The sequence below is a fragment of the Acinonyx jubatus genome, chromosome X (genome assembly GCF_027475565.1).
Source record: "Acinonyx jubatus isolate Ajub_Pintada_27869175 chromosome X, VMU_Ajub_asm_v1.0, whole genome shotgun sequence".
NCBI lineage: Eukaryota > Metazoa > Chordata > Mammalia > Carnivora > Felidae > Acinonyx > Acinonyx jubatus.
Window position 1 is genome coordinate 14,757,328 of NC_069389.1, and position 13,133 is coordinate 14,770,460.

Below are 13,133 nucleotides of genomic sequence, written 5' to 3' on the forward strand. Positions count from 1 at the left end.
TTGTACGGTATGTGACTTTATCTCATTAAACCTTTACAAAGCAAACATTTCCAACATGAACAATTAGTTGGAGAACCTTTATCACTGCCTCACAGTTTCATTCTTTTCTTCTTTCCTCTTAACCGTACTCCCCTCCTGTGTCTGATGTGACCAATGTAGAGGACCTGAGCTCTTAGGCTACCACCATTTTCTCTGACAATCCATGTCATGATGAAAGTTCATTCAGCTTTTCAGTAAGGGGCTCTGATGAGGCGTCTGCTCTAAATGGATTTATTCATGTGTCCAAAGGCCAGAGAAGGATTTTTTTTTCCCCACCTTGAATTTGGTATGTTTGTATTTGAGAGAATACTGAGCAAGGGAAGCATTTTTCCAAGTCCAAGTATACAGTTGGGGGATTAAAAAGATGGTGGGTTAGGGGCACCTGGGCGGCTCAGTCGGTTAAGTGTCCGACTTCAGCTCAGGTCATGATCTCACAGGTCACAAGTTCGGCCCCACATCAGGCTCACTGCTGACCGCGCAGAGCCCGCTTCGGATCCTCTGTCTCCCTCTCTATCTGACCCTTCTCTGCTTGCTCGCATGCGTATGCATGCTCTCTCCCTCTCTCTCTCTCCTCTCTCACTCTTTCAAAATAAACGTTAAAAAAAAAAAAAAAAAAAAAAAAAAAAAAAGGATGGTGGGTTAAATATAGAGCTGTTCTAAGCCCAAAACACCAGGGAAGAGATTTGGGGTTTTTAGGAGGCTTCCCCCTCACAGAGAAGGTGAATGTGATGTCCAGGATCATGTTAGTGTGAGTCTTCACTCGGCTTGGCATTGAAAACAGAAAGTAACTCAGGAGAAAGCCTCTAGTAGAGGCTGTGCTGTGTCAGGGCCAGGACAGTCTCGGATTCCCCAGTCTTGTTAGAGGGCCCTCATCCCCCAGTTTCACCCCCTCTCAGCTCCTACTTTCATATACCTCTCCTGCCCACTCCCCATGTCATCAGCCTCTCCCCAGGGAAGGGCCTGAAAACTCAGGAGACTGAGACTCTTCCCGAGAGGTCCCAGCTTCATGAGCTCCTCCAGGAGGGGGAAGGCCAGGCCCATGCCAGGCCCCGTCCTTCCCAAGGAGGTTTCAGCCTCAGGAGCAGGCCTGTTTTGTGTGTTGCAAGGCAAGGGGTGAAGTTTAACCGTGGGTCACAAGAAACGTATCCACATCCCTTCTTAGGACTTGCGGTCTGCCCACTTCCTGCAAAGCATGTGGTTAGCTGATGGGCCTCCTCCGTGTAGCCAGTGATCTAGCTCCTGTGCCAACTGGTTTTAAAATGTGAATCCTGTTGAAAAATGGTAGCCCTAGATGAAGGGAAATTCTGGTGTGCTTCGGTCATGTGGGGTTCCTAAATACAGAGAATCTTTGCTACTTACACATGCAGCCCGTCCCATGTTATTTACCCAAATAGGGACCACAGACTGGAAAACTTTGCTAGAATGGATCTGTATGTGATGAGAGTTTTTGTGGCTCCCCAGTCCTTGTGTGCGTGGGGGTGAAGGCGCAGAGCAGGGGAGGCCCTCCTACCTGGGGTGATGGTGCCAGCCTCCAGGAGACCAGGACACAGGCTCCCGACTATGCCTTTTGGCCCCCCAGTCACCCCAAATCCTTTCCGTCTGCATACACGGTGCTCTAAAGTTGTGAGAGGCCCTAATTTGGTGAAAACCCCAGAGAGACCACAAGCCTGCTACCCATTTGCGTTCAAATCAAGGTTTTATGAAACTTCTGTTCCTGTTTTCAGCGTGGTGAAGCAAAAGGGTTTTTAAATTATCTGGGCTCCTTTGTGTTCCCTGAGACCACACCTTTCACACTGTCAGGCCAAACACAAAAACCCGAGAGCAGAAAATTACCCCTGCTACTTAGGCTTTTGATGAACATTGTCTTTAGGGACATTTTCTTTGTTCTTATTTTCTTTGGCCCTGAGTGGGGAATGAGTTCATTTTTCTTTCTCTCTCATTGACATTGGAAACTACGTCTTAAAAAAAAGAAATTATTTCTGCCCAGCTCTGCATTGAAAAGAGCTTGTAAAATTCAGCCCTGTTTGTCACCCTGTTCAAGCCCTGGTCGCATCAATGTTCCCCTACAGGCTGCTCTGCGCCCTCCACCCCACCTGGCAGGTGCCGAGCTGAAGGAGGCATCACGCACACTTGCTGACACACTCCAACAGCTCCATCCGGATGGCAATGCGGACGTGCCAGCCCAGTGGGATCAGCCGGATGAAGCGGGAAATGATGGGGGGCCGCAGGAGGTTCTGGACCGTGGAGGTTCGGTCTGAGTTGCCATAGAAGACCTAAAGAGAGAGGAAATCTTATCACTATCACATCAGGGGAGGGAAAAGGAAGAACAATTCCTATCTGAAGCTGGCCCCAAATTTGAAGTCTGGGAAATCTCAGAAAGTGGTCAAAGGTCAGAGAATTGCATATGCCCGAAATCTGAACTTGTGTGTTAGTGTCTGCATGTTCTAGGCATCTCCGAGTGATTCTCTGGGGACATCTAGAGCTTCCCCAGCCAGTATGGGAGCATTAGCCACACGTGGCTATTTAAATTTAAATGCATTAAAATTAGATAACAATTTCCTTCCTCAGCCGCGCTGGTGATGGCTCCTGTGCTCAATAGCTGTGTGTGATTAGTGGCTTCCATATTGGACAGTGCAGATCCTAACATTTCCATTGTCACAGAAGGTTCTATTGGATGGCACTGATGGAAAATGCCTCTTGATTCTCATCACCAATTCTGTGTTCTGATTCTTTGCATTTTGACCAATTTTGAAAAGGACCGCATTGCACTTACAGGAGGAATGTTCTTCTGTTCCAAAGGGATCCAAAGTGAGGCTCGAGTAAAAACTGGTGAGTTGGCCCTGAAGTTGTGAGCCAAAGCTTAAGTGTGTATCTCTACCTCCATACCAATGGCAAATACTTTTTAGACTTGGAAGACTGCTTTTAGAAAAGAAAAGACATAAAAACTAGAGGGAAGATTCTGGAAGGGGGAGTGCAGTACCCAAAGTAGGGAGGAAAAGGTTCTGCTTCGTGTGTTTTGGGATGCAGCATAGCATGATGCAGTGGCCCTGATGGAAAAAGGTGCCGTGGCTGTTCGGCTGCATTTCCAAAGAAATCATTCTTGGCAGTCTTTCTAGAGTTGTAGAGCTCTGCCTGATGACACTGGAGCGTTTCATTTCTTTCTGGGATTATCTCCTGCAAAAAATCTGGCTGCCACTTTGGCCTCATCTATCTAGAAAACAAGAAGGACCTCGTGTGCCATGATCTTGCCTTTCTTCCCAATAGCAACATCCCACATCCCCTTCTCTCTGCCGTTTGCCCTTGAATCTATTCAAGTTGGGACAGGTGAAGAGGGAGGTTGGAACAGGCTCCTGCAGATTGCCCAAGTGCCTGAGTGGAGTACCTCTTTGCAAAGAACCGTCAAGGCCTTCAGAAATGCAGGCAGGACTTGAAAATGAATTCTCCGTTTGTTTTTGAAAAGCCAGCTAACAAGATCAAAAATGAAATAAAATGTCTAAGTATCAAGATGGTTTCTCCTATTGTATTCAAACTCCTTGAAATCTCAACCTGTGGCTGTCTTGCTGTACAACTTGTCATCACAGGGTACAAAGCCTTCTGATTTTCAGCCACACGTGTCTGCTTAATCTGATTGTCCAAATTAGCCTCAGAAGTCCTTACTCTCAGGCAAAAGGACAGTTAACGGTTCCAAACAGCTAGTGAGTTTTTAATTCATTGCAAATAGACATTATATATATAAAATATTGGTCATATATATATATATATATATACACTTAATCAAGAGCCTACTGTGAACAAGACTTGGGGCTTGGCCTTTAGAGGTTAGTAGGATATAAAATTGCTCAAAGGTTCAAGTTCCTCTGTGTCTTCATTGCTGGAGTCATTTTAATCATTTACATAGTTCAGTGGCTAACTTGCTGGATTGTCCAGATCTTCCTGGAAGTCAGTCTCAATGGTAAGGAGAGGCCATATCTACATAAATGGACAAGGGCCTAGCCACATCAATAATAGGTCAAGTCACATGTATGCAGCAAAATGTTCAATGGCCCACGGAGTTTGGAATAGTCCAAATGTCCAGTTTTGATCATTTGAGCAACTATAAGCTGGTAGGAGAATTCAAACAAAGATTTCTTTTGCATGCAAGAGTGGTGCTCACTCACAAACTGCTGGGCATCCAGGATACAGCAAGAAAAGACCCTGCCCTGTCAGAGAGTAGACCATGTTGTGGGGAAGAAGCACGATTGACTTCCCTTGCCATGGAGTCAGTGGCGTGACAGGGCAGGAACGGGAGGGAAGTCCCAGAGAGTATGAGCTAAAGGTGGTTTGGGGTAAGTCCAACTTACCCGGTTGTTTCCTGTCTGGTCCTTATAGTAAATCCAGTTCAGGTTCTCATCGGTCCTGTACTGCACGCTGTACTTGGTCATCCACTCATCAATGTCACAGCGCCCCTGGGTGAGGATCCCTGAAATCACCTTGACCTCCTTCAGATCTATCTCTAGCCACTGGCTGCTGTCCTGGTACTTGGACAGCCAGGCGCACCTGCCAGGAACACAGCAAATCACCAGGAGCCCTTTCCTATGAGAGCCTCCAAAGAGCTGAGAGGCACGGCCCTTTGAGGGGTCGCCAGTGCCTAAAGAACCCCTGCAACGCGCAGGCAGTCTGAGCTGCAATCTGTTAAGCACCAAAAGGCCTGTCTCCAAGAAGTGTGCGGCCTCTGTCATACTTGTATCATTCTCTTTCTCCCAGCATCTCCACTGACCAAAGAACAATGGCCAGATTCAACTGATCTGTCAAAGAAGTGCCTTTGAGTGTTGCTGAAATGACCTTTGGGGTGTGGTTGAGTATGTCTGTCTTCAAATCATGAAAATGCATGGTTTTTGCACCCACCAGCTCCCTTCCCTTTTCATTAGTCTCTCCTGATGTCTCTTTCTCCATGAGTCTCACCCCAATTTCAGTCCCTTTATACATATTTGCGTCTCCTTCCAGTGCTGTCATTCATGGCTTTCAGAGAGTGTCTCCCATGTGCAGGACACTGATCCAAGTGGCTCTGGAAGAGCTTTTGGCAATTATAAAGCAAACCAACCAGTGAGGGAACTGATTTGTTTTTTAGCTATGTCTCTCATGAATTGTGGAAACCTATAATTTCCCCTTTGAGGTTTTTATTTACTTTTTGCATATTAATTAGCTTCTCGGGACTCAGTCCTTGGCTGCCTTCTCTTCTAATTCCAGACTTGCTCCTTGCGTGGCTCTTGAAATCTTAACTTCCATCCCAGACCTTTTCTAAATCCCGAAACCTGAGAATCATTTGCTGTCTAGACAACTTCTAGGTGCTGTACAGCATCCCCAAAGAAACATGTCCAAGAGTAAACACCTAATTGTCTCCAGCCCCTCCTTCCAATATTCATCTTTCAGAATGCTACCCCCATCCTCTGGGGTGTTCATGCCAGGGATCCGAGAGAGATCTTTGTCCTTTTCTCTTTTTTGCCTCAAACATCCAATCCGTCTATTGACTCCATCTCAAGTGTTTCTCAAAGTCATTTACTTTTCTCCATTTCACTGGCACTGCCCTGACCCACATCATCCTCAATTCTTGCCTGGATTGCTACTTTAGCTCACCTCACTAATTACTTCCCCCAACTAAACAGTTCTCCTCACAAGAGCCAGATTTTTCTTTTTTCTTTTCTTTTCTTTTTTTCTTTTTTCTTTTATTTGAGAGAGACAGAGCACACATGCGCAAGGGAGAGGGGCAGAGAGAGAGAGAGAGAGAGAGAGAGAGAGAGAGAGAATCTTAAGCAGGCGGCCTGCTGAGCATGGCTTCTGACATGGGGCTTGATCCCACAACCCTGGGATCATGACCTGAGCTGAAACCAAGAGTTGGATGCACAACTGACTGAGCCACCTTGGCGCCCTGAGCCAGAATTTTCTTACAACACAAATCTTATTGTGGTATTCCCCAGCTTTAAATCTTTCACTGCTAGAGTCTGCTGATTGTCCCCCAGTATCCTCTTCCCGTCTTCTTTTAGCAATAGAACACCATCACCACCACCACCACCACCACCACCATGTTTTATCTGGGCAAACAGCCACCCAGAAAAGTTCATATTTCCCAGTCTCCTTTGCAGCTAGGTGGGACAACCTGACTAAATTCTGATTGGTGAGATGTGGGCAGAAGTAGCCAATAGGATTATGCTTGTGCACTCTGCTCCTCTTTTCTCCCCCCTGGCTAGAATGTGATGTGCTAGTGGAAGCTAGGGTAGCCATTTTGGGCCCTGAGATGGCAGCTTCATGTGAAGGATGACAGAAGAAGGTAGAAAGAATCTGGACCCCTGATACCATCAGCCGTCATAACAATGAAACTACATGGCCCAATGAAACTTTTAGATGACCAAGAAATCAACCTTTATGTTATTTAAGTTTCTGTACTTTGGGGTTCTTTGTTACAGCAGTAGAAACTTGTACTCTAATGCACATTCCGGGTCCTCTCATTATGCCTAAAATAGTTACCATAATTCTTCACGTGACTTCACGATCTGAGATCTGACTTCTGCCTACCAGAGCTCTGGCCTTATCTCACTTGTGCCCTAACTTTGCTGACCTTCACCATCCCCATCCGTGCCCTTCAGGTAGAGTCCCTCTCCCCATCTAAACTGTGTGCTTCTTGAAGGCCAGGACCTCCGCCGCCTTGCCCACAGTCCTCAGCACACGGAAGGCACTCAGTCAATATTTGTTGAATAAATAAATGCATTCTGCCATTTTTTTCTTACAGAGACCTACATTTTTCAAATCACATGAGAAAAACCGCCTGAGCCACCTGCCCTGCTTACCCAAAGCCTTGACTGTTGAGCCGGGCCTTGTTAGCGGTCCACGAGGAATACCAGCCCACGTACTGCTCCAGGTTGGAGCAGGTGATCTGGTCTGGTGTAACTTCTCCCGATTCGAAACCCAGGGGCTTATGATATGGGCATTCTGGAAAGGGAAAAACAACACACCTCAAAACACTCATATCACATCGCAACACTCCACAAACCCGACATGACTGACATGCCAAGTCAGACCGTCTCCTTCGTGCTTTGGTAGGTGGAGAATGTTTTGCTCGTCAGTGCACTCCACAATGGGCCTTCAACTTATTCGCTGCTCTTATGAGAGAGAGTGAAGATGAAGTCAAAGGATTGCCATAGAGACTCAACCTTCGCAAAAGCAGAGGAAAGGGGCTCTATGGCAACCTGAGGTGGGGGAGGGAGGGAGGGAGAAATACTTCACCTCCTCCACAAACTCAGACATTTGCAAAACCAAGAGGTTCCCAGGGAAATATCATAGTTAAATGCCGTACTCTTTATTTTCCTCATTAACACACTTTTAGCCGTCCGGCGTGATGACGTCAGGGGCCTCAGCTGTCTTCGGGCAGCATATGATGCTAATTATAGGAACAAAGCAATGGTCAGAGGCAAGAAAGGCAGTTATATACTGAGACTGACTTCTCGCTCGTAAAGTGCCGTCTTCTCACTAGTCTGATGAATAAAAAAAGGTGTGTGTTGGGGGGGGGGGGGGTGAAATGTACCTGAGTGACTATTGAATAAGGTGCAGTTGAAAGGAACTGGTTTTTTTCCAAGTAAGAATAGCCAAAGCTGGTTCTTACGTGTCAACCGTCGGCTGCTTCTCACGTATTTCTAAACACATTTAGTGTTGGGTTACCTGGTCACAGACTTCCGCCGATTGCCAGCCCAGCATCCGTTCTCCCCTTGTTTTCAACTAAAGGACCCTAACTTTGTCAGGCAGCAATGTAGGCGCTAGAAAAAAATCTTTCCCGGCCTCTTTCGCGGTTAGAAGCGACCACGTGATACAATTTCTGACCACTGAGATATACGACGATGTCTGCTGGGGATTTCTGATCCGTTTTTGCTCACCCCTTTTTTCTTCCCGTTGCCTAGAAAGAAGACCTGATGGCTGGCGCAGTGGCTTCTTGCACAACGGGGGTAAGGCCAAAAGTAGCGCCGAGACCTCAGCCCTGATATCCTTAAGCAACTCCCTACCCCTACTCTTTTTACTACAGGAGTCAAAACAAAAGTAATTCACTAAGCCACTCTTCAGGGAATCCCTTATTGACAACCGAACACAAGTCTAGCTATATTTCTGTAAAAAACAAATGGTAAACTTACACATTCTCTTAGTTTTCCGATTGTGAAGAATAAACTTCAAGTAAGTGAAATTATTTTTTGTCCATGTGTAAATCTGAGTTCAGATCAAAGAGCTGAACATGCTGACTGGGGCATCATCCCTTTCCAACAGTGAAACGAGTGCTGGGGTCTTTCTGGAGGATAGCTTCCAAAAGTCACTAAAATTGAACGAAGCATGCAAAAGCTTGAATGCCATGCATCCTGAGACCAGAATGCCCGCAGAGGCAGTCATGCCCTGTCCTCAGAGAGTGAAGACAGAAAGACAGCTTCAGGCCTCTGACCAGGGAGGCTTCACTGCCTTTCTGCCCGATGCACCAAAGGAAAAGGTCCAACCTCCACCATTAGTTGTAGCTCAGTGGGGCTGGAAGTGAGGGGACAGCACTTGTGGTTTATCAAGTCCCCAAGGCTGATGGAGCCTACTAAAATCACAGGAATTCCTGGGAGAGAGGACAGGAGTGATTTACGGGCCCCTCAATCATGCCTTGTGCGGTCAAATCGTCAGGAGGGCTTGTTAAGGATGCAGTTTTCAGTATCCCACCCCAGAGCAGCCTCATCTTTAACAAGCACACTTTCAAAGCACACTGGGGAAACTTTGGCCTGTGAGAGAAGGCATTTGTCAGTTGGCAGGTTCAGGGGCCTGGTGCCCATGGCCTTCGGGGCCCCCTCTACCTCCTCAATTTCCCTCCGACCTGAAAGACAAGCCCATGCCACCAGAAGGTGGGACAAGGCCCCAGCATCAGAAAGCTGGTTTTCAGTTGGGCCCAAGGTTGTCACTTAAATGCTCACTGTGGGTGTCTCTAAGGCTCCTCCATCTTGAATCTTCCTTTTCTTGCTCCAGGGCCACCAGCTTGGAGGGAAGGAGCAGAGGGGAAGGAAAAGTCCACTCCTGATGGCTTTATTCTTGGCATTTTGCTCTTTCTGTGTCTTTCCCTTAAATCTCTTTTGCCATTTCTTTCCGATTTGCCCATCTAACGGTTAAGAGTGGAAACCTAGGGAGACGAAGCCAGTGGCAGTGGCCTTGGAGGCTGGTGAGGGCTTGTCCAGACACGGACCCTGCCCACACTCTCCAGGAAAGTGATGATCTCACCATCCCCGTGGCTTTTGCCTGGCGTCTGGGAGTCAGTGCCTGATTCCCAGGCCCCAAGCCTTATCCCATTGTCCATTTTCCAGGTGAACAGTTCCACCCAGGTGACCCAAAGATGCTTCACACCCACACGTTCCAAACTGTACCCTTCAGTATCCAAGCCCCAAGCCTGCCCCTGTACAGTGCTCCTGTCAGGTATTGGTGCCTCTAGCTACCCAGCTGCTAACCCAGAAACCAGTGGTGTGGCCCAGGGCACAAAGCAGAGACTCTCTGATGGGTCTCAACCTAGGTATCATTGGGGGGGAGTTACAGAAGTGCTAATGTTGGGGTCACTCCCTCAGAGATTCTGACGTCATTGGTCTGGGGTAGGACCCGGGTGAGGGGTAGAGCTACAAGTGATTGTAATGGGCAGCCAAGGTCAAGAATGTCTGTCTAGAGTCAGTGTGAGCTGGGATCGGATCCCCGTCTCTGTGTGAGCTTAGGCAAGCTGCTTAACCTTTCTGGATCTCAATTTCCTTATCTGTGAAAGGGGACCCACAGCAGTACCTGCCTCCACGATGTCGCTGGCCAAGAGCAACAGATTATATCGGTGTAATAGGGTGAATTCGTGGGAATACATTGATGTCTTCTTGAGTTTTTCATGTTTGTCTTTCTGGCGAAGACTCACCAGGGAAGAAATCTAACTCCCCCCTCTCCCACTCTGCCCTGCCCCCATCATCCCCTGTACATCTCCCCAAGAAAGAGGGTTCCTATGTTTGGTGCTCTTCTTGGGTTTGTGTGTGCACGTGTTCATGTGTGTGTGTGTGATTTGAGAGAGGAGAGGCTGTAGACCACATAGCATCTCTCAGATTTATGGATTTGGAAGGTCTAGGTGCCAACAGGAATTAGCTGATTGTGCTACAGGAGGGGACTGGAGAATCTGGGCTTTGGCCCTTTTGGGGGAAAGGGGCGTGCTCATGGTAGGGGCCTGAGCTCAGCAGGGACATGCTTCCTCTGAGGGGGCTGGACCACAGATGGGGCCAGGGAGCCCTGAGCTCTGGACACCCTCAGGAAACTTGGGAAGGTCCCCGGGACTGAGCTGAGCTTGGTTCAGAGGGAGAAGACCCCCCAGTGAGGTGTTGGCCTTCAAGTGGGGCTGTGGGCCAGGCAGGGAGCCTGCCACCTGGCCTGAGCCTGAGCCTGAGCCTGAGTCTGCGCCGTGCCCCCAGGCAGCCCTTGCAAACCCACGGGAGTTTGATGCAGTCCAAGGAGAGAGGAAGGACCTTTAACAGTCCTGTCTTTAGACTCCTCGCTAGCCATGAGGAGGACTCAAACTGGAGTTATTTCAACTTGGAAAAATAGAAAATGTGGCATTTCTCACGCTCTATGGACTGTGGAGTCAATTGCAGTCAAGTTATGTTATTGTTTTGCCCGACTCCTCCTTTCCCCTCTCCTCCTCCTTCCACGGTCCTGGCTGGGCTCCCTTTGGGTCCTCATGCAGGCCTGGAGGCCTTCCATTGAGGCTGTTCCCTCTGCCTGTGACACTCCCGTCCCCTCTCTTCCCCCTTCCCCCGGCCAACTCTGCTCTTCCTTCAGATCTCTGCCGGCCACCCTGTTCCTCTCACTTATTCCCCATCCTTGTCATTATTTATCGGCTCCTCTGGGCTCTCTGGCTCACCATTGTATCCTCTGAGCTGAGCAGAATGCCTGCACATGCTAAGCACTCGATAGTTATTGACTGGATGGTGAATGAAGGGATAAACACAGATTATCGCCCATCTCGGGTGGCCTCTAGGAGCAAGCAGAGAAGACAGCAGAAACAGGAAGCGGAAAGCTCAGGGAGGAAATCGAGGTCGCCCAGCCCAGAGAACACCTACTGCTCTAAGCCATAGGAAACTGTCAATTGAGTATAAACTAGGATTAAGCGGCACGAATAATGTTGCTGGAGGAATTAAGGGGATCCTCGTCAGACTTACACGGAATATGTCCTTCCCACGTTTTCTGCCCAATGCCAGTTTGTTAGGGTAGCTATGAAGCCTGTTGGTATGCTCATCTTAAGTAGAAAAAGAACGTTTGTACATTCATTTTAAGGAGAAACCTACATCGTGTGTGGTACAAGTGGATAAAGCACGGATATTACGTGGATAAAGGCATGTTCATAATGTGCTGCGAATCCAGACTATACGTAGCATACTAGCCTTTCTTATTCAGTAGATAATCTCGCGGTCGGGAGGCGTGAAAGCCAGACATGGTTATAAAGAACATTTACCTAGAGAAACACAAAGGAAGTTCAGGGACGTTCTTGACAAGAGAGACATGAATATTAACATGCACGTGTATTAGGCTTGAACCTATATGACAATGTAGTGGAACATAGAATAATGTTTATAGAATGGAGTAGAAACTCAAAGATAATATAGAGGTATAAAATCTAGAGTAAAGGCAAAGCATTCACGAATCACTGGATTTCTTAGGCTTGGATACTTTCCTTACCCTATTCTTCCCCCTCCGAGGGCCAAGGTGATCTTAGCTAACTGTGGAGGACAGACCTTTTAGTCGTTTTGATAGTGTTAAGATGAAGATTAAGGAGGCCAGAATGCACCTTCTCCTCTGTGGGTGGGACCACTAGACAGTAGCAGCCAGTGTGCACCCGAGAGTACCTCCGGGCAGCTCCCAGTGACCTTCCCTCCCGTCCTTCTGTATCTTCTAGGCTCTTCTTCCCTCCTAAGGCGGCCTGTGATGGAAGCAGTGAGTCTCAGGATCCAGAGAGACCAAGCAGCGTTCTTAAGATTCCATTGAGGACCCGAGGCACGGATGGGCGTCTAGTCCTGCTGCCCTGAACCATCTCTTTCATGGAAAAAAACCAATTCACGCCAATGAATCAACCGTGTAACCCTTAGGTTGTGTTTGTTTCTTCCTGGAAATGTCTGTGCCATTAAAAAATAAAATGAGAGGAAAAACAAACAGAAGATGGTGGGGAGTGGAGAACACGTAAACTAAAAGAATTTCCGATTTCAGAACTTCGAGTGCACGGCAAGTGTTTAGGGGAGAGAGCTCGGGGGACCCCGGTTGACTTCACATTCCCCAAACACACAGCCCTCCTCAACTTCACAGTTGATTGGGTCAATCTGCATAAATAATCTCTTTTCAAGTTGGTGGGTTTTTTTAGAACTCGGAATGGAGTTCCAGTAAGGTCTTCGTGTCTCTAGTGAAGAGAACGTTTGTTTCCACTGCATGGGAAACTCCTTCAGGGAGGAGATAATGCCTTTTTTTTTTTTTTTTTTTTTTGCCTCCCCATCAGTGCCTGGCACATAATAGACACATGATGAGAAAGGGTGGAACTGAATTTTAAATGGATTATTAAGGAGGGTGCTTCAATATTGACTGGGCAGACCACACCAGTATATAATGGTTGCAGGAGCTCCTGCCGCGGAGCACAGTGGGGCATCCAGTAGAAGCCCACCAGACTGCACAGCACTTGCTGCTTTCCTCATGACAGGGGCCCCACTGTTCCTTTCCGATAGACTGAATTCACAAACCACTTCCTACCCCTTCAGTAAATAGGGAAGGGGAGGCAGCAAAGGCCGTCGGAGACTCTCCGCTGCCTCCCCCACAATATGCTATTTTAATGCAAATTTAATGAAATAATGAAGAGAAGCTCGCACACGCACACACATACTGTCTCTAGTGGAGCTATGATTAGGTGATTATGTACCCTGCAGAGGGTAACGAGCACAGTTTCGAGCAAAAGAGGCTCTGAGCCGTGCAAAGGACTGAGCGTTGCAAGGATTTTCTGGGCCCCCAAGTCCCTGAAAGTCAGAGTGTGAGCTCTCAGGAGGCATGAAGAAAAGGAGCATGAC

General features: G+C 47.8%; 1 protein-coding gene across 1 annotated transcript in view; it reads right to left on the minus strand.

Moving 5' to 3' along the window:
- Window positions 1-2,159: 2,159 nt before the first annotated feature.
- Window positions 2,160-13,133, minus strand: part of RS1 (retinoschisin 1) — a 28,954-nt gene continuing 17,980 nt past the window's right edge. Inside the window, exons 3-5 of the mRNA XM_053201962.1 lie at window positions 6,861-7,002; window positions 4,380-4,575; window positions 2,160-2,312 (exon numbers count right to left, since the gene is read on the minus strand). Of these exons, the coding sequence (XP_053057937.1) occupies window positions 2,160-2,312; window positions 4,380-4,575; window positions 6,861-7,002 (491 nt within the window). The remainder of the gene's footprint in view (window positions 2,313-4,379; window positions 4,576-6,860; window positions 7,003-13,133) is intronic.